This window comes from Salmo trutta, chromosome 2 (genome assembly GCF_901001165.1).
Source record: "Salmo trutta chromosome 2, fSalTru1.1, whole genome shotgun sequence".
NCBI lineage: Eukaryota > Metazoa > Chordata > Actinopteri > Salmoniformes > Salmonidae > Salmo > Salmo trutta.
In genome coordinates, this window is record NC_042958.1 from 71258563 (window position 1) to 71283154 (window position 24592).

Below are 24592 nucleotides of genomic sequence, written 5' to 3' on the forward strand. Positions count from 1 at the left end.
TACTAGTATCGGTGTAGAGGGATTACTCAGTGTGCAGCAACACACGCACAGGAGCCAGAGCCAAATACGATTACACAACAACAAGGGTCAAGGTTACATGCTCATCTCACGCTTAACATATTTTAAGTCAAAGATACCAACACACACACACACACAATGTTACCAGCTGCATGCCACTACCCACCATTTTCACTGCACCTTATCAACACAAAATCCAAACGCTTCCTCTGTCAAGCATGTAACACACACACAAATAATGGACACACCTCACCTCATGCGTTTACTCCTTTTACTTTTAATAGTCAAAATTACAAAATAATAACATGATCTCTATACTTCATCTACAAAATAATAACGTAATATTCATGATCACGGTAAGCATCAACTGTTTTTTGCTCTAACTGTTCAGACATGCATACTGTTGAGAAATATAAAAATATAATAAATACATCCCATTAGTATTGACTAAGATTTAAAATAGTTCAGAATAAAATAATTAAAATGCAGTTGAGTACAGTAAGGCATTACGATGTATCACAAGAGCTGTACAGGTTCCTAGAATAGAGGTATTTTTTTGTTGTTGCTTAACGCGGGAAACCTAAAATAACTTTTAATAAAACGCTACTTTTCTCAACAGGAAGAACAAGTCTCCAAATTAAATAATTAGAAGCGTTTAAAAAAAACAGAACATACCAACACTAAACTGATCAAATGAAGCACTTCCCAACAAAACCAGGATTTGTTGAAAGCATACCAGGGGTGGGCCATCGAATGCTAGTAGTAAAAAGTTCCTGGGTATTCTTATCTCGACATGACCTTTAAAGCCCTTCCATGACATCACTCTTAACCACTGAAAAAGTCAAACAATCAAAGATATCTGAGGAAAGGTGGTCTTTCTCAGATTCATGGAGAGCGGTGAGTTATAATACGAGTTGTATTCAGAATGCTGTGTGCTATACATGGTGGTGTTAATGAATTAGTTTTAATATGGTGGACTCGTACTAGGAACAAAACAAAGAACACAATGGCAATAACAGTTACAAAGAAATAAAATGGCAGACATGGGTACAACTCATTTGACTGAATCAATCGATACTTTTCTTAAAATATTTGTTTTCAACCATCTCTAGTGTAAGGGGGACTTGCTGCTAACGTTCTTCTAGGTAGTATTAGCTAGCTTCACTTTAATGCAAATGGCGTTTTTAGGTGTCAGTGAACTGTCAAGAATGTGGCTGTACAGTAGCAGTTATAAGAATAACCATTATGTATTAAAATGTGGTTGTGCCCATAGAGGAAAACGCAGAGCAAATGCATCTTTACGGATTAAACAGCAACATTTTTAAGGTGCTCGACACTCATTGCAGTACACCCCTCCACTGTTCATAAACACCGATACTGGGCACAGACACCAATTCAACGTCTATTCCACATTGGTTCATTGAAATGACATGGAAACAACGTTGATTCAACCAGTGTCTGCCCAGTGGGTATGGACTAACCTCCAGATCCAGCGGTGGCCCTATTTAAAACAGACTACATACATACGCTCACAGCACTACACAATTAAAACGTCACATCTACTCCTCATCATCATCATCATTTCTGGAGGATAGCAGCCCCTGACTTATGTGCAATTCACCTCCTGAACCTCTCATTCTCTTTCAGAATTAGACTCTTCTACACACCCCCTTGTTATATCATGTTCCTATTACATCACTCCTCAACTTACTACAAGGCTATCTTATGAACGTTTGGAGAAGAGAGCGACAAAATAAACAAAAGGAGAGGTGGTTGGTGTGACTGACATTGAGTTACAGTACATGGTGCATTACTAGCAGAGGGGAGTAGTTGCTGGGACTGAGGGAGAGAAAGGAGGGAGGGAAAGGGATAGCGCAGACAAGTCCACAGTGTTATAGTATTGAAAGAGCGAGAGTTCAGCCACGTTGGGGACACGTCCGTATTTGTCGTTATCTAGCGTCATCGAATCAGCGTACAGGACATACAATGTCCCCCTCCTCCTCTCTCTACAATATTCTCGCATACTATCTCTCTGACTCTTTCTCCCCTAAGCCAGACCCCTCTTTCCATTTCCCGCCCTCTTCCTCTAGCTATGGGACTCAGAGGGGCCAAAGTTTACAACTGAGGCTCTCCCCTAAGCATGCCTCCTAACCTTATTACTACGGGTCTTAGGGACTCAAGTGGCTGAAGTTCAACTGCGGCTCTGCTAACTGTGGGACTGAGGTTGTATGCTGGAGCAGTCCGACACCAGCAGGTCCACCACTGCGTTGCTGTTGACGTAGACGGTTGGGGTGGACACCATGTTGCTGAGGGACACGGAGGAGCTGGACGCCCCGCTAGCGGTAACAGTGCCGGAGGAGCCCCCTTGGCCCCCAGTACTGTGGGTGCCCATGTGGCCCTGCAGCTGGGTGGGGGTCTTGCAGTGCACCCCGCACAGCTGGCACACAAGAACACCACTTGAGCCCGTGCCGCCGAAGCCGCCAGCGCTCTCCTTCCACTCCTGGCCGTGGTGCTTCTGGGCGTGGACGCGCAGGTAGGTCAGAGTGGTGAAGCCTGGAGGAGACGCAGAGAGTTAGCAGGTAACGTCATTTTAGGCCTTTACAAGTAACGCTTTATAGAGTACGGTAGGCAGGCTAGAATGAAAACGTTCTAGATAACATTTTGTATGGAAAATTATTAAGTGTGTGTTTTCCAGGACTTGACAATTGTTTATTAACCATTTAATAAACCATTTCTAAACTTTGAATGTTTATTAACATCTTATAAACCACTTAAACTCTTAATGTTTATTTATACACTACCGGTCAAAAGTTTTAGGACACCTACACATTCAAGGGTTTTTATTTTTATTATTTTCTACATTGTAGAATAATAGTGAAGACATCAAAACCACAAAAGAACACATATGGAATGTTGTAGTAACCAAAAAAAAAAGTGTTAAGATTCTTCAAAGTAGCCACCCTTTGCCTTGATGACAGCTTTGCACACTCTTGGCATTCTCTCAAACAGCTTCACCTGGAATGCTTTTCCAACAGGTTTGAAGGAGTTCAAACCAATGCTGAGCATTTGTTGGCTGCTTTTCCTTCACTCTGCGGTCTGACTCATCCCAAACCATCTCAATTTGGTTGTGGTCGGGGGATTATGGAGGCCAGGTCATCTAATGCAACACTCCATCGACTCTCCTTCTTGGTAAAATAGCCCTTACACAGCCTGGAGGTGTGTTTTGAGTCATTGTCCTGTTGAAAAACAAATTATAATCCCACTAAGCCCAAACCAGATGGGATGGTGTATCACTGCAGAATGCTGTTGTAGCAATGCTGGTTAAGTGTGCCTTGAATTAAAAAAAATAAAAATCAGACAGTGTCACCAGCAAAGCACCCCCACACCTCCTCCATGATTCACGGTGGGAACCCCATATGCGGAGATCATCCGTTCACCTACTCTGCGTCTCACAAAGACACGGCGGTTGCAACCAAAAATCTCCAATTTGGACTCCAGACCAAATGACAAATCTCCACCGGTCTAATGTCCATTGCTTGTGTTTCTTGGCCAAAGCAAGTCTCTTCTTATTATTGGTGTCCTTTAGTAGTGGTTTCTTTGCAGCAATTCGACCATGAAGGCCTGATTCACACAGTCTCCTCTGAAGAGTTGATGTTGAGATGTGTCTGTTACTTGAACTCTGTGAAGCATTTATTTGTGCTGCAATCGGAGGTGCAGTTAACTCTAATGAACTTACCCTCTGCAGCAGAGTTAACTTTGGGTCTTCCTTTCCACAAATTCACTTTTAATAAGGCACACCTGTTAATTGAAATGCATTCCAGGTGACTACCTCATGAAGCTGGTTGAGAGAATGCCAAGAGTGTGCAAAGCTGTCATCAAGGCAAAGGTTGGCTACTTTGAAGAATCTCAAATATAAAAAATATTTTGATTCGTTCATCACTTTTTTGGGTAGTACATGATTCCTTCCAAGTGTTATTTTATAGTTCTGATGTCTTCACTATTATTCTACAATGTATAAAATTGTAAAAATAAAGATTGAATAAGTAGGTGTCCAAACTTTTGACTTGTACTGTATATATTTCTTTTGTACTTTTACCCCTTTTCCGTGATATCCAAATTGGTAGTTACAGTCTTGTCCCATCACTGCAACTCCCCTACGGACTCGGGAGAGGCGAAGGTCGAGAGCCATGCATCCTCCAAAACATGACTCTGCCAAGCCGCACTGCTTCTTGACACACTGCTCACTTAACCCAGAAGCCATGTGTAGGAGGAAACACCATCCAGCTGGTGACTGAAGTCAGCTTGCAGGCGCCCGGCCCGCAACAAGGAGTCGCTAGAGCGCAATGGGACAATCCCAGCCTGCCAAACCCTCCCCTAACCCTGTGCCAATTGTGCACCGCCTCATGGGTCTCTCGGTCACAGCCAGCTGTGACACAGCCTGGTATCGAACCTGGGTCTGTAGTGACTTAGACCGCTGCGCCGCTCGGGAGGCCGTGAAACGTTTATTAACAGCTTATAAACTATTTGTGAACCCTTTCATCAAACAATACAAGTTGTTGACAGACACTCACTGCGGTTACAGATATGGCAGGAATGGTGCTGCGATTGGTTGTGCACCCTCATGTGATCGGTGATGTAGGCAGCCGACAGGAGCTTGCCGCAGATGTGGCACGGTACCTTCTCCTCGTGGCGGATCATATGAGCACGTAGCCGGTCCCTCGTGGCGAAGCTGGACTCGCACGTCTAAACACAGAGAGTGATGAGGAATGACTGGTTATCAATAAAGACACAGAAGGCAGCAGTTTAATAGCATAACAATCTCTCATTGTATTTAATTCAGGGTTGGGGTCAATTCATTCAATTCAGGAAGTAAACTGAAATTGGAATTTCGGTTTACTTCCTGAATTGAAATGGAATTGATCCCAATACCGATTTTATTACAATGGATAGTTATGGTACGAAGGATTTAAGGTATAGAGAAGCAAATTGATGGCTAAGTATGACTGTATTGAGATTTCAGAGGTGTAAAAGGATATAAAGTAGCACAAACATCAAGTACCGGACACTTGAAGGGTCGTTCAGATGAGTGAACTTGTCTGACATGACTATTGAGATGATCAGGCCTGAAAGAAGTGAGAGATAGCAAGGGGTAAGACAACAACACCTTGTCATAGACTTTCTCCAGCAGAAACTGTGAATCTGTGAAAGGGACATTACATTCAAAATTCGTCAGATGTTTTTAGACCGCAAGAAGTCTTCTTTTGAGATAAGTTCAAGTCCCAGGCCACAAACCATTATGAATGAAAAAGATGAGGACCATGTAATTCCCACATTTTTGGTGCTTACATTTCCCATTCACAGACAACCAATGGCATGGGATGTGGACTTATCTCGACTACTTTTGAGGTGTGAAAACATGTGACAGACTTGATTTTGGAATATAACGCCCCTTTAAAGCAGCAATCAGCAGTAGAAACAATAAAGTGTTTTCCCCACCCCTGTTTCGGTAAAATGTTGAGGGATGGGTCTGGACAAATGTAACCACTTTCAAATTCACAGACAGAGCTATGGATGCAAGGACTGACCATCCTTAATATCAAAATACCATTTTTAACCATGTTTTGAAGCTATATAGTGTTTGTTTACATTGGAATCCACAAAAAGTCATTCAGCCACAAGAGCATTAGTGAGGTCGGGCACTGATGTTGGGCGATTAGGCCTGGCTCGCAGTCAGCATTCCAATTCATCCCAAAGGTGTTCGATGGAGTTGAGGTCAGGGCTCTGTGCAGGCCAGTCAAGTTCTTTCACACCAAAGCTTGACAACCCATTTCTGTTTGGACCTGGCTTTGTGCACAGGGGCATTGTCATGCTGAAACAGGAAAGGGCTTTCCCCAAACTGTTGCCACAGTTGTAAGCACAGAATCGTCTACAATGTCATTGTATGCTGTAGCGTTAAGATTACCTTCACGGGAACTAAGGGGCCTAGCCCGAACCATGAAAAACAGCCCCAAACCATTATTCTTCCTCCACCAAACTATACAGTTGGCACTACGCATTCGGACAGGTAGCGTTCTCCTGGCATCCTCCAAACCCCGATTCGTCCGTCGGACTGCCAGATGGTTCCCGAGTGGCGCAGCGGTCTAAGGCACTGCATCTCAGTGCAATAGGCGTCACTACAGTCCCTGGTTCAATTGCAGGCTGTATCACATCCGGCCGTGATTGGGAGAACCCATAGGGCCGTGCACAATTGGCCCAGTGTTGCCGGATTTGGCCGGGGTAAGCAGTTATTGTAAATAAGAATTTGTTCTTAACTGACTTGCCTAGTTAAATAAAGGTTACATTTAAAATAAAAATGGTGAAGCATGATTCGTCACTCCAGAGAACGCGTTTCCACTGATACAGAATCCAATGGCAGCGAGCTTTACACCACTCCAGCTGACGCTTGGCATTGCGCATGGTGATCCTAGGCTTGTGTGCGCCTGCTCGGCCATGGAAACACATTTCATAAAGCTCCCGACTAAGTTATTGTGCTGACGTTGCTTCCAGAGGCAGTTTGGAAGTCTGTAGTGAGTGTTACACGAAACCCAAACCGGCTGTGCGCGTGCGCCATCGTGCATAAATGTATTTTGTCCCCCCACACCAAACACGATCACGACACGCAGGTTAAAATATCAAAACAAACTGAACCAATTACATTACTTTGGGGACAGGTCGAAAAGCATTAAACATTTATGGCAATTAAGCTAGCTAGCTTGCTGTTGCTAGTTAATTTGTCCTGGGATATAAACATTAGGTTGTTATTTTACCTGAAATGCACAAGGTCCTCTACTCCAACAATTAATCCACACATAAAACGGTCAACCGAATCGTTTCTTGTCATCTCTCCTCCTTCCAGGCTTTTTCTTCTCTTGACTTTATATTTCAATTGGCAACTTTCATAAATTAGGTGCATTACCGCCACTGACCTCGTTCGTCTTTCAGTCACCCACGTGGGTATAACCTATGAGGAGATGGCACGTGGGTACCTGCTTCTATAAACCAATGAGATGGGAGGGGCAGGACTTGCAGCGCGATCTGCGTCACAAATAGAACGACTTCTATTTTAGTCCTTGGCAATGCAGACGCTCGTTGGTGCGTGCGAGCAGTGTGGGTGCAATAATTTAATAATATAGATTTCAAAATGTATTTTGCAACACTCACGCACGCGATGCGAGCGGTGTAGTCAGCCTGTTACAGACGATTTTTACGTGCGACGGGCTTCAGCACCTGGCGGGTCCCATTCGGTGAGCTTGTGTTGCCTACAACTTTGATGCTGATGCGTTTTTGCTCAGACGTTTCTGCTTCACAATAACAGCACTTTTCAGTTGACAAGGGCAGCTTTAGCAGAGCAGAAATTTGACCAACTGACTTGTTGGAAAGGTGGAATCCAAGGACGGTTCCATGTTGAAAGTCACCAAGATCTTCAGTAAGGCCATTCTACTGCCAATGTTTGTCTATGGAGATTGCTCGATTTCGATTTTATACACCTCTCAGCAACGGGTGTGGCTGAAATAGCCCAATTCACAAATTTGAAGGTGTCCACATTTGAATATACGGTGCATTCGGAAAGTATTCAGACCCCTTGACTCTCCACATTTTGTTACGTTACACACTTATTCTAAAATGGATTAAATCATTTCCCCCCCGCATCAATCTACACACAATACTGCATAATGCCAAAAACAGGTTTTTAGAAATGTATGCAAATGTATGCAAATAAAAAAATTTAATGTTACATTTACATAAGTAGTCAGTCCCTTTAATCTGTACTTTGTTGAAACACCTTTGCCAGCGATTAAGGTTAGAGTCTTCTTGGGTATGATGCTGCAAGCTTGGAACGCCTGTAATTGGGGCGTAGTTTTTGTAGTTTTATGTAGTTTTTCCCATTCTCCTCTGCCGATCCTCTCATGCTCTGTCAGGTTGGAGTGGGAGTGTCACTGCACAGCTATTTTAGGTATTTTCAGAGATGTTCGATCGTGTCTGTGCTCTGGTTGGGCCCCTCAAGGAAATTCAGAAACTTGTCCCGTAGCCACTCCTGCGTTTATCATGGCTGTGTGCTTAGAGCCATTGTCCAGTTGGAAGGTGAACCTTTGCCCCAGTCTGAGGTCCTGAGTGCTCTGGAGCAAGGTTTTGTCAAGGATCTCTCTGTACTTTGCTCTGTTCATCTTTCCCTCGATCCTGGCTAGTCTCCATTTCCCTGAAAAACATTGCCACAGCACAATGCTGCCAACACCATGCCTAGCTGTAGGGATGGTGCCAGGTTTCCTCCAGACGTGACGCTTGGCATTCAGGCCAAAGAGTTCAACCTTGGTTTCATCAGACCAGAAAATCTTGTTTCTCATGGTCGGAGTCCTTTAGGTGCTTTTTGGCAAACTCCAAGCGGGCCGTCATGTGCCTTTTACTGAGGAGTAGCTTCCATTTGGCCACTCTACCATAAAGGCCTGATTGGTGGAGTGTTGCATAGATGGTTGTCCTTCTGGAAGGTTCTCCCACCTCCACAGAGGAACTTTGGAGCTCTGCCAGAGTGACTAATGGGTTCTTGGTTACCTCCCTGACGAAAGGCCCTTCTTCCCCGATTGCTTAAGGGTAGAAGGCGGCCAGCTCTAGGAAGAGTCTTGGTGATTCCAAACTTCTTCCATTTAAGAATGGAGGCCAGTGTGTTCTTGAAGACCTTCAATGCTTCGGACAATTCCTTCGACCTCATGGCTTGGTTTTTGCTCTGACATGCACTGTCAACCAAATCATGTCCAATCAATTGAATTTCCCACAGATGGACTCCAATTAAGTTGGAGAAACATCTCAAGTATGATCAATGGAAACAGGATGCACCTGAGCTCAATTTCGAGTCTCATTGCAAAGGTTCTAAATACTTAGGTAAATAAGGTTTCTCTTTTTTATTTGTAATAGGTTTAAAAAAAAAAAAGGTTGGCATTATGGGGTATTGTGTGTAGATTGATTGATGAAATAATTTTTTCAATTTTAGAATAAGGCTGTAACGTACAAAATGTGGAAAAAGTCAAGGGGTCTGAATTCTTTACGAATGCACTGTATAGCGTATCACTGAGGCACAAAGAAGAAGAAAACGGCCCTAAACGCAGGGAAAAGGTACTATCTGAAGAAAATAATTATGTTGCCTGCCCTAATGAACATGACCCTGCACTCTGGCTCAATGAACACGACCCTGCTTTCTGGCCTATAGCATGCCACTCTCACCTGGAGAAAGCCTTGGCACAGTGAGGGCACACATATGGTTTCTCCACACCGCCTTGGTGAGAGCGCACGTGGTGGCTCATGCGGTCCTTCCTCTTGAACCGCTGCTGGCAGATGGGGCAGGAGAAGGGTTTCTCATCCGAGTGGGAGAGACGGTGTCGGTTTAAGTGGTACACGTCTCGGAAAGCCTTCCCGCATGTCTCACAGGCGTGGTTCTTCCGCACGGGGTTCGGGTTGGGGTTCGATGGCCTCTGGGGGGGGGGATGATTAGAAAGAGATGCGCTTACAGTACAAACAGTTTATTGTAGTAGTCGATAATTACACATGCATCTGTGTAGATTATTGACATATCATATTGTCCATTCTTTGGGTCTTTCCGAACCACTCAGACACACACGGCTCGCGACACCTAGATCATTTCTCTGGGCCATTTGCATAACATGCCGAATTCCCTTTATTCCCACAATCTCCATAAAGACCATGCAAGGAGGAACCTAAATTATACTTTTCTTTTTCACGGACGACAACAACAACCTCCAGAAGCGCCATGACCCACCTGTACTGTCGCCCCCGCCACCATGACGACAGCAGCAGGAGGAGCATGGGGGTTAACTCTAGCCACTACGCTCGCCATGGAAACCCCTTCGCCATCCTGACTACCCAGAGCTGGCAGCTGGGACGCCAGCATGCTGGGAGGGGGGAGAGGGGGAGGAACAGAGAGGTGAAGCAGGGAGAGGGGGACCGTATGCCTCTCCGCCCTCTCTCCCGACACCGCCTGCGCCGGCCCTGCGCCACCGCCAACCTCCTTCGCCCCCTCCTCCTGCTCCCCTGCTCGCCTCATGCGTACCCCTGTATGGACCGACTGGTGTCGCCGCAGGTTGTAGTTGTTCTTGAACTGCTTGCTGCATATGGCACAGATGTGTGGCACACGGGCAGGCCGGGAAGTTGTCTTCACTGTAGGACAAAAGAGCGGAAGAAGAGAGGGAATGAGAAATTAAGACATGGAAATGCTCATTAATAATAATATCCCAATAAATTTGAAATATAACGATATGAAGACAGCCTAATGTTTATTTTTTTTCATTTAACTAGGCAAATTCTTATTTACAATGGCGGCCTACCCCAGCCAAACCCTCCCCTAACCCAGACGACGCTGGGCCAATTGTGCACTTCCCTATAGGACTCCCAATCACGGCCGGTTGTGATACAGCCCCGGATCGAACCTGGGTCTGTAGTGACGCCTCTAGCACTGCGATGCAGTGCCTTAGACTACTGCGCTACTCAGGATCCCCTTACGTAATGTATCATATTATAACAGACATCTTGTTTAGCAATCTACATTACATCCTTTTCAACTTAATTGCTGATAACTGCTGAAAAATCAATAGTATTTATATGTATTTCACACCCCATGATTCTCTCACCAGGTAAGGGTTCTTCATTGAGGGCAGCAGTGTCCACCGTGGAAGGAGGCTGGGCTATGTTCTCTGTGGGAGGGGTCTGAGGAGAGGCAGTATGGACCGGTAAGAGTTCTGATTGGAGGGTCCCCTCCACTTGGTTTTGGGTGGGAGTAGTCTGGAGAAATAAACACAGATCTATTAGCATAAAGTCACTACATTGTATACCACCAAATACATTTTGCTCTGCCAGCAGTACCCCTTCCTGTGCATTTTACCAGTAAGGCTATTGTCTCATGAGTCTTCTCAAGTACACCCCAGGGGTCCTAGTAACCCTGATTGGGAACCACTGGTCTAGACTAGATGCTACTTTGCATCACATACATGTATAGGCCCCGGAGCAGCGGGGGCACAAATTCTTCAAAAGCCAATCTTCAGAAAAGCGCGCACACAAATACGACAAGAAATTAGGTCAATTAAGACTTACCTGGAAGAGAAAATTGCTCCAAGCAGCATCCATTTTGAACCAAAGTGACGAAGAGTATAAAGTCAGTTAAGTAATCCTGATTGCGATTCGACAGTGAATCGTTGGCATATTCTTTAATCACCCTATTGGCTATTGAGGCGCAAAGATCTAAGTAAACAGTATTCAAATGCAGCAAGAAGTGTATGCTATCGATCATCCGAAAGGGACGTGCAACTATAACAAAAACATGTACTAATAGAAGGATTCAAGCTATTCGTATTCACGCAGGCGTTACGATTAGGCTGACTAGGCTGTCTGCCTGAGTGGAATTGCCTGCTCCAATAGTGGCCTATTTCTCTTTGACTGTGGTTTCTAACTTTAATTTAGAAAAGCACAATTATTTAAAAAAAAACGTATATCTTTTGGCATTGATGACTTTCAAACCAAATATGTGTGCACAAAAATCAATGTTATTTATATAGCAGTAGTCATACATAATAACTAGATTTTAAAATTAAATGAATGCATTTTACGCACAATGCGAACTATTAACAGCGTTATAATAAACGCATCTGAAAGAGTAGTAGTTCATGCTTTTGAATTTATTAATAAATTGGTCCGATTTCCCCCAATAGGCCAATCGGGTGTTTGTCGAAGCCTCGTTGTTGGATTCAAGCCCTGACCCTGGCAAAGAGCGCTTGCTCCGGGCCGCAGCCTATCGCTCCACCTCGGCCGTTCAAATGCGAGGATGTCATCTTTCTTTTTTTATCGCTCGCTCTCCCTCCTCCCTCCCTGTCTCTTTCTTCCTTTTCTTTTTAAATTCCTCTTTCTTCTCCCCCTCCTCTCCTTTTCCTCGCACGACTATGTCCCAGTTGCTCTTAAAGGGATCGGATTTCTCTTCGGACACCCCCTTTCATTTCCGTCTCCCTCCCGGAGCACATGCTTTCTACCCCCTCCTACTCGGGTTTTCGTCCGACAGACATTTCTCTACAGCATTTCTCAGACCGTCACACATAGATGTCTGCCGTTGCTATATAGAGCTCATCTGCAGCGCACGCGTACTAGGAACACGGCGAGAAAACCATTCCATACGAGTGCTTCTTAAAGGGCGGGACGCACGGAAGCAATTGTGGGGATGGAAGTGTCAGGCATAAAACACGCACAGCTACAGGACAATGACAACATAGGCTATCAAAACGTTTTCATATGCGATAATTGTCGTGTCTAGTGTAGCCTATCTTGTTCTTGGTTTGTATAGGCTACATAAACATGCAGGATGCAATTATGACAAAAACAACCCTTCAATCAATTTGGGATTATACTCAAACCTAAACAAATTAATGCACATTGTAATATATATATATATATATATATATATAAAAAGACAGGAACACCAATGTTTATCATTCATTTTTATTTTGTATTACTTTGCTTTTACCCTCATGTTCAACACATTTTAAAGACCCCTATTCTTTTCCCTCAAGCTTGGAATCGCCTGATTGGAATGTTCAACTATGTTTACATATTAACTGAAAATGTCCCCTTTGCAAACCGTACAAGTCCACACAGAGCAGTCCATATCATCATCTAACCAGCTATGTCCGTGACAAAGGAATTGGGATCTCTTCTTCCTGATGTCCATCATGATTTCCTAGACCTTAAGAAATTAAGATAACACCTTTTACTGCACCCCCCCCAATACCTTATGAATTAGCATGTTATGTTACCAACCGTCCATCTACATATCGAAACCCACCAGTCTTATTTATATAAGGAGTTTTCTGCATGCACTTAGATTTCAACCAAGCATGAAGTATTAGGCTACAGGGGACTTGTCAGAGCTGGTGTTTTTGAGATTGAATAAATATATCAGCCTGTTTGTACAAAGGAACAGCATCTCAGCATTAAGAAAGGGGAAGTTAAGTGTTTTAGTAATATGGCCCTGGTGAGTGTAGGCTTAACTACACAACAAATGGTTGACAACCCTTGACCTTAAAACTTACTTCAACTTGCAGCACAAGCTCACTGACAAGTGGCTCGCACCTTGCAATGATGGTGTGCACTGTGAGATTATCATCTGAATTGTGCACCATTCTTTATATCTTTGAACTTCATTTTGTTCTTCATGCTAGAATATGCGTGGGCTCAGTAGAATAAATCATCGTGAAATCTCTAGAAAATTCACCCAACGTTTTCATTTCAAAATCCAACAAACGAACAGAAACAATCCAGAAGAGGTTAATAATGTTCATGTCAACCAATGTTGCTTCTTTTGGATATGTCACCTTCCTTTTCATTGGGGTCAGACCTTTTATAAATGTTACACAAGTGTCTTTAAAATGCAATAATGTTTGTCTACAAAAGTGGCAATATAACTAGACTGTATACCACTCAACCAACACATGTACACACATGAATAATCAACAATTATTAATAAAACATTATTAATAATCATTAATACCTGTTACACACACCATACCTGACAATTCAATGTATATCTATTTTTTACACATTATCAACCATAGCCCATAGTCAAAAGTGGCATTTTTCTTGCAAGATAAAAACACATTTTTGTACAAGATTACAACAACTATATATGGATTAGTAATGGTAATATTGACCTATAGAAAATGCTTTCTTAGTCTAAATCCTGGGTTCAATACTCATTGAATATATCAAAATTACTATGATCATTGTCGTTATTACTCCATAAAACTGATACATTTTGTTTTTAAAAGAAAATAAACAAGAATAGCCATTTATCAAGCAAGAATTTTGCTAGGACTGTCTGGGAGTGTTCTGAGTGGGGAGGGGAAAACTAAAAACCAGAAGTTGTTGTCAGAGAGGTTTGGAACACTCTTTCTTATTGGTCTATTAACTGTCTGGCGATGTCCCCAAAACAAGCTGAAATTTCAGGCAGTCTTTTCAAACATGTCTTACACTAAAAGGGCATTATCATAATTTTCACAATATTATTCCAACCACAGTGTGGAAATATATATACACTGCAAAAAGGGAACGTTAAGCAAGCCTAAATATCTTACATCGAGTGATAATTCATGTTTTTTTCTTTTTTTCTTACTAAGCTAAATTATCTAACATCATTGGCAAATAATTGTGCTTATTTTAACCTAAAAAAGTCTTAATACAAGTCATTTAACTTATTTCAAGATATTTTTCAAGAAGGTAAAATTATCACTCAATAGAAGATATTTAGGATTGCTTAGATTTCACTTTTTGCAGTGTAAAACACAGGAAAATTACATTTCTGACTACACTGGTCTTTAAATACCAGTGAAACTTGGACAACTAATACTGTACATCTCAAATGTGATTTTGGTCATGTTTACAAATGTTTTGTACATTTATGTAATGCATTGGAGCGACTCCCATGGACACCCATGTCATTTTTAAAGATAATAAATGCACTACATCACCAAAAGTATATGGACACCTGCTTATTGAACATCTCCTTCCAAAATCATGGGCATTAATATAGAGTTGGTCCCCCCTTTGCTGCTATAACAGCCTCCACTCGTCTGGGAAGGATTTCCACTAGATGTTGGAACATTGCTGCGGGGACTTGCTTACATTCAGCCACAAGATCATTAGTGAGGTCAGGCACTGATGTTGGGCGATTAGGCCTGGCTCTCAGTCGGCATTCCAATTCATGTCAAAGGTGTTTGATGGGGTTGAGGTTAGGGCTCTGTGCAGGCCAGTCAAGTTCTAACACACCGATCCCGACAAACCATTTCTGTATTGACCTTGCTTTGTGCACGGGGGCATTGCCATGCTGAAACAAGAAAGGGCCTTCCCCAAACTGTTGCAACAAAGTTGGAGGCACAGAATAGTCTAGAATGTCATTGTATGCTGTAGCATTAAGATTTCCTTTCACTGGAACTAAGGGGCCAAGCCCGAACCATGAATAACAGCCCCAGACCATTATTCCTCCTCAACCAAACTGTACAGTTGGCACTATGCATTGGGACAGGTAGCGTTCTCCTGGTATCCGCCAACCCAGATTCGGCCGTCGGACTGCCAGATGGTGAAGTGTGATTCATCACTCCATAGAATGTGTTTCCACTGCTCCAGAGTCCAATGGCGGCGAGCTTTACACCACTCCAACCGACGCTTGGCATTGTGATCTTAAGCTTGTGTGAGGCTGTTCGGCCATGGAAACCCATTTCAAGAAGCTCCTGACGAACAGTTCTTATGTTGAAGTTGTTTCCAGAGGCAGTTTGGAACTTGGTAGTGAGTGTTGCAACTGAGGACAGACGATTTTTACACACTATGTGCTTCAGCACTCAGCTGTCCCGTTCTGTGAGCTTGTGTGGCCTACCACTTCACGGCTGAGCCGTTCTTGCGCCTAGATGTTTCCACTTCACAATAACAGCACTTACAGTTAACCCGGGGGAGCTCTAGCAGGACAGAAATTTAACAAACTGACTTGTTGGAAATAGCCGAATCCACTAATTTGAAGGGGTGTCCACATACTTTTGTATATATAGTGTATGTCATGGATGACGGAAAAGTTTGAGGTCATTTTGTTGTCCACACAAATGTCTCTCTCCATTCCAGGTGCTTTCATTATTTTTTATGAAACCGGGTCTGTTTGTCGCCTTTATAAACATTCTGTGTATTCATATTAATTTACATCAGCCGTAATTCTTGCGTGGTCATCACACCATCCCTTTAAGACTTCTTAAAGGCCTTGGTGACGTCCCGAGCCACTTGTTTTTAACACATCTACAAAATAAACCAAAAAACTATGCCAACAAATAAAGTTATAAACCAATAAAATGTGTTCCGAAAAATAGCTACCTTTCTGAATGCAGACTAAAACCAGCATTTTTATTGTTCCCCATGTCTTCCCTTTCTGAAGCCATACAACACAAGTGCTTGCTAGATTATCAGGACACCACACACTACATACATACATTCACTTTTAGGTCTGTTGTCTTTATTTCTTCCCTTTCCATGCACTTTCCCACCTATTCTCTCGCTTCCTCCATTCCAATATAGAACATCATAGACGAAGACATGGCTACCTTGAAGAGCAACCCTCAAACTGACACCTACCCCCCTCCCTTCCCCTGCCTCACCTCAGAAAAAAAAGTCAACAGACACCACCCTCTCTGCATCCTTTTCCCTCACCCACTTCAATGGTAAGACAGGTAGCTACATTCCCCCATCCACGCCTACCCCCTACCTCCTGCTCTCTCTCGGGTGAACACCCTCCACCGCCTCCCACCTCTTTAGGAGTAGGAGAGGTGGGACCCGTTGGAGATGTGCGAGGTGACCGAGGTGCTGCGGCTCAGCACCCCGTCGCCTCCACCCGCCCCTCCAGGTCCCCCTCCGGATGCCGTCCTCCTCAGCGGCTGGGGGCTGTTCCTCAGGGCCATGAGGCTGGGACCACCCCTGACGGCCAGCCCCCCGCCATACACCCCTCCCTGCAAGGAGGACGAGGAGGGCCCCGAGATGGAGGGGGGCGCGGGGGGCGGCGGCGGCAGCAGGGCCAGGGACTGAGAGGAGGAGCGAGAGGGCAGGTTGTGGGAGAAGTGGTGGGGGTGCTGCGGGTGGGCCAGGTCGCCGCTGCCTCGGACACCGGCCCACTCCCTGTCCCTCTCCTTCTCCCGCTCCCTCTCTCTATCCCTCTCCCGCTCCCGGTAGAGCTGGGGTGTGCTTTGGTGGTGGTAGTGCTGTGGCAGGTGATGGCGGTGGTGGTGTTGTTGGGAGGAGGAGGAAGAAGAGGCTGACGAACGAGATGAAGGATGCACCTCCCTCCCGTCCCTCCCCAGACCCAACCCCAGAGCCATGCCGTGAGAAGAAGAAGACTCCCCTTTGCTCCCCCCTCCAACACCCCCACCCCCTCCACTGCTACTAATGTTGTGGCTGCGGCGCGAGTGCGGCTGGGGCTGGGCGTTCTGGGGGTGCATGCCATGGCTCCAGTGGCCCCCGCCGGAGCGGAACACTGGTGGGGCGTTGGTGTAGCCCTGCTTGGGGTAGGCCTCGCTGGGGATGCCCGTGAGGGCCATGTTGCTGAAACCCAGACGGAGGCTCTCCGAGTCAAAGGACTCGATCTCACAGGCCTGCCGCTCCAGGAGGGTGCGGATGCGCTCAGAGCGCTCATTCTGAAGAGAAAGCATCTCCTCCTCAATCTGTGGGTAATAGGGGGAACAAGGGCACAGAAGTGTTGAACGTGAGAAAGCAGCCATAAACACACGCACAGAAAAACGTTTGTTTTACTATCCTTAAGGGGACCAAACAATTGATTCTCATTCAAAATCCTATTTTCCCTAACCCCTAAACCTAACCCTAACTCTAACCTTAATCCAAAACCCCTAAACCTAACTCCTAAACCTAATTGTAACCCTAAACCTAAAATAGGATTGGAAAAATGTCCCCAGTAGTCCGAATTTTCCTTTTTTTACTAACCAAAAGCATACACACGCAAACTCACACACAAACAAACACACACAGATGTATTGGATGTTTGTAAAAAAAAAAATCCAGGTTAGTGCATTTGGAAAGTTCAGACCCCAGCCTTATTCTAAACTCGATTAAATTGTTTTTTTCCCCTCATCAATCTACACACAATACCACATAATGACAAAGCGAAAACAGATTTTTTGAAAATGTATACAAAATAAAACAGAAATACCTTATTTACATAAGTATTCAGACCCATTGCTGCATCCTGTTTCCATTGATCATTCTTGAGATGTTTCTACAACTTAATTGGAGTCCACCTGCGGTAAATTCAATTGATTGGACATTATTTGGAAAGGCACACACCAGTCTATATACGGTCACACAGTTGGCAGTTCATGTCAGAGAAAAAACCAAGCCACGAGGTTGAAGGAATTGTCCATAGAGTTCTGAGACAGGATTGTGTCGAGGCACAGATCTGGGTAAAGGTACCAAAACATTTCTGCAGCATTGAAGGTCCCCAAAAACACAGTGGCCTCATTCATTCTTAAATGGAATAAGGTTGGAACCACCAAGACTCTTCCTAGCGCTGACGACCCGGCCAAACTGAGCAATTTGGGGAGAAGGGCCTTGGTCAGGGAGGTGACCAAGAACCCGATGATCACTCTGACAGAGCTCCAGAGTTCCCCTGTGGAGATGGGAGAACCTTCCAGAAGGACAACCATCTCTGCAGCACTCCACCAATCAGGCCTTTATGGTAGTGGCCAAATGGAAGCCACTCCTCAGTAAAAGGCACATGACAGCCCGCTCGGAGTTTGCCAAAAGGCAGCTAAAGGACTCCGACCATGAGAAACAAGATTCTCTGGTCTGATGAAACAAATATTGAACTCTTTGGCTTGAATGCCAAGCGTCACGTCTGAATGAAACCTGGCACCATCTCTACGGTGAACCATGGTGGTGGCAGCATGCTGTGAGGATGTTCTTCAGCAGCAGGTACTAGGAGATTAGTCGGGATCGAGGGAAAGATGAATGGAGCAAAGTACAGAGAGATCCTTGATGAAATCCTTCTCCAGAGCGCTCAGGACCTCAGACTGGGGCGAAGGTTCATCTTCCAACAGGACAACGACCCTAAGCACACAGCCAAGACAATGCAGGAGTGGCTTTGTGACAAGTCTCTGAATGAACTTCAGAGGCCCAGCCAGCCAGAGCCCGGACTTGAAGAGCTTGAGAGGCTCTGCAGAGAAGAATGGGAGAAACTCCCCAAATACAGCTGTGCCAAGCTTGTAGAGTCATACCCAAGAAGAAATGAGGCTGTAATCATTGCCAAAGGTGCTTCAACAAAGTACTGAGTAAAAGGTCTGAATACTTGTGTAAATGTGATATTTCAATATATATTTTTTTAGGGGGGGATGCCTAAACCTGTTTTTGTTTTGTCATTATGGGGTACATTAATGAGGGATTTTTTTCCCTTCATCCATTTTAGAATAAGACTGAATACTTTCCGAATGCACTGTATACAATAGGCCATGATTGATTTTGGCACAATAGGCCTGGAATATTACCTCTTTCAAGGAGCTTTACGTTTTGATAGGGTTATTTTACCTAAAATATTTTAGTCCTACTTCCAATTTTTTAAATTAAAAATACACATCCCTGCACGAGTGGCCCGAAGGGTGTTTAGCATCCCCAGTGGCTCTGCAAGTGCTGAGAGGATAGTCTCCGCTGCTGGCCTGCTCTCCAGGCACCATCGCATGAGCCTGAAGCCATAGACTCTCGCCAAACTCATGTTTCTAAAATGAATTCAAAGGCACTGTAGATGGAGCCTAAAATAAGGCAGTCTACGTTTAATTTGTATTTAATTTAAGTCACAGGCTATATATATGAAATTTATAGACTATAATGATTTAATACAGCGAAATGTTGCACCTCTTAAATGTAAAGTTCCCATATTTGGGGACCCTATTCGATTTTCTTTATTCAATTCAGTCTGGTATGAGAAAGGTAGCCCCTGTCCGCAAAAGCAGGGTGTCTGCGGAAAGCTGAGTATCTTGGCTATTGATCGGTGCCTCCAAATCTTTGGTGTGCCTTACAACCATATGGGCACACAAATTTATAAGGGCAGACCGAGCTGATGACCTCATTTCAAGATGGCTGCTACATACATTCCTGTTAGTGTTGTGAAGTATAATCAAAATAAACACGGAATACGTTGGTACACACCGAAAGCCGGGACTCCACAGATCATGAAGATATCTTATTTGTCTGCCTGTGAACTACCGTTATTGATCACCAGTCCCGAGAGTCAAACTGTTTATTTTACACAACGTTTTCACCAAACATCTTGCAAGGTAAGCTTCAATTTGGTCTGCGTTTGAGCTACAGCTACATGGAGGGTATCAAATTAATCCTTAGGTTGGTCGGAACAAATCCTATTGCCAATGTTATCTGATGAAGTATGACTTAATGGTAACATCTAATGTCCACCGAGTGACTATATATTTTGCTTATAAAGAAATATGAGGTTGCCTGTAGGCTACTATGGCACCTCGACAGTCTTGTAGCCAATGATACGTTTTCCAGGGATATGCAGTTGACCTGGGTGGGACAAAGCAAGAGGCACATCCAGTGTGCAAAAACAGTGCAATTACCACATTCGGACACTTTGGAGAGGTTGAAAGGACAGATGTACCCTGGAGACCCCATAACACCACCATAATGTTTAAGTGAGGTTGATATGGTCGATATTGTGTTTTTATACTGAACAAATAGCATTTAGGGATTGCAAATATGTAATAGCACTGGAATTATCTAATTTACAGACATATGCCACTTGACAGGTTTAGGGACACTTGGAAACGTCCCGTGACCACACCTGACACCACTTACTAAAACATCTGCCCATTTCTAGTAGTTAGGTCTATCAATCCCATTTTTTTCTGATATTGTTCACATGTTGTGGAAGCCAGCTCAAGTCATCAATAATTCACTTGTAGCTTGTCAATGAAAGATGACTTAAAAAACAAACAATAAAACAGTTATTTGTGTGCTTGATCTTGTGTATTCTGTACTATGTAACTCCTATCTTCTGATCATTTCCTCATAATCTCCCAGATGTCTTCTTTCCAGAACAACCAAGTTTTGTATGTCAATCATGTAATTACACATGAATAGCAGTTACTTTTGGGTATGTCTATTTAGGAGGAAATCTACATTTTGCCATTACATTAATATGCTGAGCGCTTAATGTCCCTGCCAGCCTAGTGTCCCTGCCAGCCTAGCTTTTGCATGTGCGAACATGCAAAAGCTTCACAATGTATCTATCTGTAGGCTATAGCCTTGAAATAATTTAAATAATATAGCCAAAATAAATAATTTGCACTCCATATTTGGCTAGCTGTCTGGCTCCTGACCTATTTAGAGTGTTTATATGCTGTTTAATATGACATGTAGCCTATTTGAAATGACGAGCCCTTCTTACAGTCACCTTTTCCTGTTGTTTATTAAAATACTTTTCATTCAAATCAAATGGTTTGGTTTCAATACTTCAAAACAAAATGGTACAGTAGGTCCAGGTAGTCATAGAAATAGATGTGTGTTGGTTAAATTGTGATTTTAATGAATGGAGTGAATTTGGAGTGCCAGTTTTTATTTTCTTTGAGCAAGGAGCGGTTTTTAGCGGAGCGGTTGGAAAGGTCTCGGAGCAGGATGTGGAGTGCCAGAGAGCTGCGCAAGCTCCATGAGCGATGAATAGGATTTCCGACCGCTCATCAACTCCGCTCAAATACTCTAATTGAAACTTAATATATAAATATTGAACTTGAATATTCAATTAAATTGAAATGTAATTCATAATGAATTCAATTTGTGCATTACAAATTCAAAAATATTAAATTAAAATGCAATATCCTCATACAAAGAAAAAATTATGGAATTCAAATACAATTTCTGTTGCCACTGAAATCGCTCCATAGTTACATATCAGGCCCATTCCAGAAGTCCAAAAATGTAATCACAAACTCTAACCTCCACAACCGGCCTAGGCACTCCTATAGATCTGAGAGGATAGATAAGCATTCTGGTAATAGCCTCTAATTGGTTGCAATATTGCTTCCACCTATCCAATTCGGTCAGATCTACAGAAGTGCCTAGAATTTAGGGGTGCTAGAGTTAGGTATACATTCTTTGCATTTTTCAATGGACCAGATATGTAACCTTGGATATACATTTTGGACAAACATCCAAGAAATCTCTTAACATCCAAGACAAAAGTCCAGGGCTAGGCGGTCAATTTGTAATTAAGCCATACTCTCTGTCAGTCCCAATTCGCTCCCTAACCCTATTTTTGGCCCTAACCCCTTTGATGTGTGCAGAAATGTAAGGTGGAAGCTCCTCCACTACACTGGTCATACCTATCCAGTGGCGACCCGTCATTCAGGGCTTATCAGTTTGCAAACAATGTAAAAAAAAGTATATAATTGAGTTAATAAAGCTGCATACAAACATGGTCTCTTTTTGTTTTCTTGAGTAAGGCAGCTCCAAAATGCAGGTGTTTCAGCTTAGCTCAGTGCTTTCTGTGGTGGTGGGGCAAGCCAGCAGAAAATACGGAGCGTTGAGTCGTGATTGGCTCAGTGTTCTGTCCCTCATGGGGACACTACGTCACCTCCAAGTCTAAGGGTAGAGCTATAAAATTCTAGCCCCTTGGGTGCTGCTATAGAGTTACAATAGAAGTGCCCATCCAAGGTCATTGGCCACAGAGAAAATTACATCAAATCACGTTATATGTACAGTAGCTTTGATTGGACTGATCATGTCAACATACTTTCAAAATCTTTGCTAGAAGTCATCATCATGAATCAAGTCGACAATCTACTGGCAAATCCTTGTCATATGAAGAGAAATAATGGAGAAATTATAGGTAAAACATATCGGTACTCATTGGCCATTCAACATAAACATTACACAACGAGTTGGAAATCGCAAATTCAACAAGGAGTGGTTTGGAAGGAATCAGTGATAGTGGTAACTTCAAGCATTGCAAAGCAATCACTAGCCTATTATTCAGTGGAGTGGCTGTGTGGTCCCAAATCTTGGATTAAGGGGCTCTATTCCAAGTCTAAAATGATAAAACATTCAACATTGGCCATGCTGTCAATGAAGCATGACTTGTGCCATGCTCAAAACAACTGTTAACTCGGAACTGCGAAAACTTGACTTCAGTGAGTTCAAGACAACTGGGAAGTCAGGAATAAACGAGCTCCGACTGGGAAAATAAATTTGAATGGTCATCCAACTCGGAATTATAAATCCGGCCTCTTTCTAGAGCTACAACCTGAAGATCAATGACATCATCATGATTCAACCTTGTTTTTTTCCCCCAAAGTTCCCAGTTGTTTTGAAAACACCATAAATCCAGAGAATGACAGACTTTGATGATAAAATTTGCCCACGAAGGACCGCAGCGCCACCTTCATGTTCAAGTGAGCACAGCACAACAAGTTGAGTCCAAAAATGTATTGTATGCTGTTGCATAAATTACAGTTGAAGTTGGAAGTTTACATACACTTAGGTTGGAGTCATTAAAACTTGTTTTCAACCACTCCACTAATTTCTTGTTAACAAACTATAGTTTTGGCAAGTCGGTTAGGACATCTACTTTGTGCATGACAAGTAATTTTTCCAACAATTGTTTACAGACAGATTATTTCACTTATAATTCACTGTATCACAATTCCAGTGGGTCAGAAGTTTGCATAAGCTAAGTTGACTGTGCCTTTAAACAGCTTGGAAAATTCCAGAAAATGATGTCATTTTAGAAGCTTCTGATAGGCTAATTGACATCCATTGAGTCAATTGGAGGTATACCTGTAGATGTATTTCCAGGCCTACCTTCAAACTCAGTGCCTCTTTGCTTGACATGGGAAAATCAAAAGAAATCAGCCAAGACCTCTGGTTCATCCTTGGGAGCAATTTCCAAACTCCTGAAGGTACCACGTTCATCTGTACAAACAATAGTACGCAAGTATAAACACCATGGGACCAAGCAGCCGTCATACCGCTCAGGAAGGAGACGCGTTCTGTCTCCTAGAGAGGAACGTACTTTGGTGCGAAAAGTGCAAATCAATCCCAGAACAACAGCAAAGGACCTTGTGAAGATGCTGGAGGAAACAGGTACAAAAGTATCTATATCCACAGTAAAACACGTCCAATATCGCCGCTCAGCAAGGAAGAAGCCAATGCTCCAAAACCGGCATAAAAAAGCCAGACTACGGTTTGCAACTGCACATGGGGACAAAGATAGTACTTTTTGGAGAAATATCCTCTGGTCTGATGAAAGAAAAATTTAACTGTTTGGTCATAATGACCATCGCTATGTTTGGAGGAAAAAGGGGGAGGCTTGCAAGCCGAAGAACACCATCCAAACCGTGAAGCACAGGGGTGGCAGCATCATGTTGTGGGGGTGCTTTGCTGCAGGAGGGACTGGTGCACTTCACAAAATAGATGGGATCATGAGGCAGGAAAATTATGTGGAAATATTGAAGCAACATCTCAAGACATCAATCAGGAAGTTACAGCTTGTTCACAAATGGGTCTTCCAAATGGACAATGACCCCAAGCATACTTCCAAAGTTGTGGCAAAATGGCTTAAGGACAACAATGTCAAGGTATTGGAGTGGCCATCACAAAGCCCTGACCTCAATACTACAAAACATGTGGGCAGAACTGAAAAAGTGTGTGCGAGCAAGGAGGCCTAAAAATCTGATTCAGTTACACCAGCTCTGTTGGGAGGAATGGGCCAAAATTCACCCACCTTATTGTGGGAAGCTTGTGGAAGGCTACCCAAAACATTTGACTTAAGTTAAATAATTTAAAGGCAACGCTACCAAATACTAATTGAGTGTATGTAAACTTCTGACCCACTGGGAATGTGATGAAAGAAATATGTTGTGTAGTATGTTGTGTAGTAAAACATTAGTAGCCCATGTGCCTCACCCTAATAATTTGGTATATTTACCCCTCTTAATTTCACCAACTG

The 24592-nt window shown here is 43.4% G+C and overlaps 2 protein-coding genes across 4 annotated transcripts in view; both read right to left on the minus strand.

The window, feature by feature from the left end:
- Positions 1-275: 275 nt before the first annotated feature.
- On the minus strand, positions 276-12167 carry mazb (MYC-associated zinc finger protein b (purine-binding transcription factor)). Of its 3 annotated transcripts, none has more exons than XM_029713788.1 (7): positions 11152-12167; positions 10692-10842; positions 9824-10221; positions 9271-9518; positions 5069-5141; positions 4590-4761; positions 276-2571 (listed from the first exon to the last, which is right to left on the minus strand). In XM_029713788.1, exons 1-7 carry the CDS (start codon positions 11182-11184, stop codon positions 2225-2227), a joined length of 1422 nt encoding a protein of 473 aa, XP_029569648.1. In that variant the 5' UTR covers positions 11185-12167; the 3' UTR covers positions 276-2224. The 3 variants fall into 3 exon arrangements, with proteins under 3 accessions (XP_029569648.1, XP_029569667.1, XP_029569658.1); XM_029713807.1 differs by having other exon boundaries at positions 10115-10221; positions 11152-12166; XM_029713798.1 differs by having other exon boundaries at positions 5078-5141; positions 11152-12166.
- Positions 12168-15950: 3783 nt separating this feature from the next.
- Positions 15951-24592, minus strand: part of taok2b (TAO kinase 2b) — a 68204-nt gene continuing 59562 nt past the window's right edge. Inside the window, exon 21 of the mRNA XM_029713833.1 lies at positions 15951-17288. Within this exon, the coding sequence (XP_029569693.1) occupies positions 16386-17288 (903 nt within the window). The 3' untranslated portion in view covers positions 15951-16385. The remainder of the gene's footprint in view (positions 17289-24592) is intronic.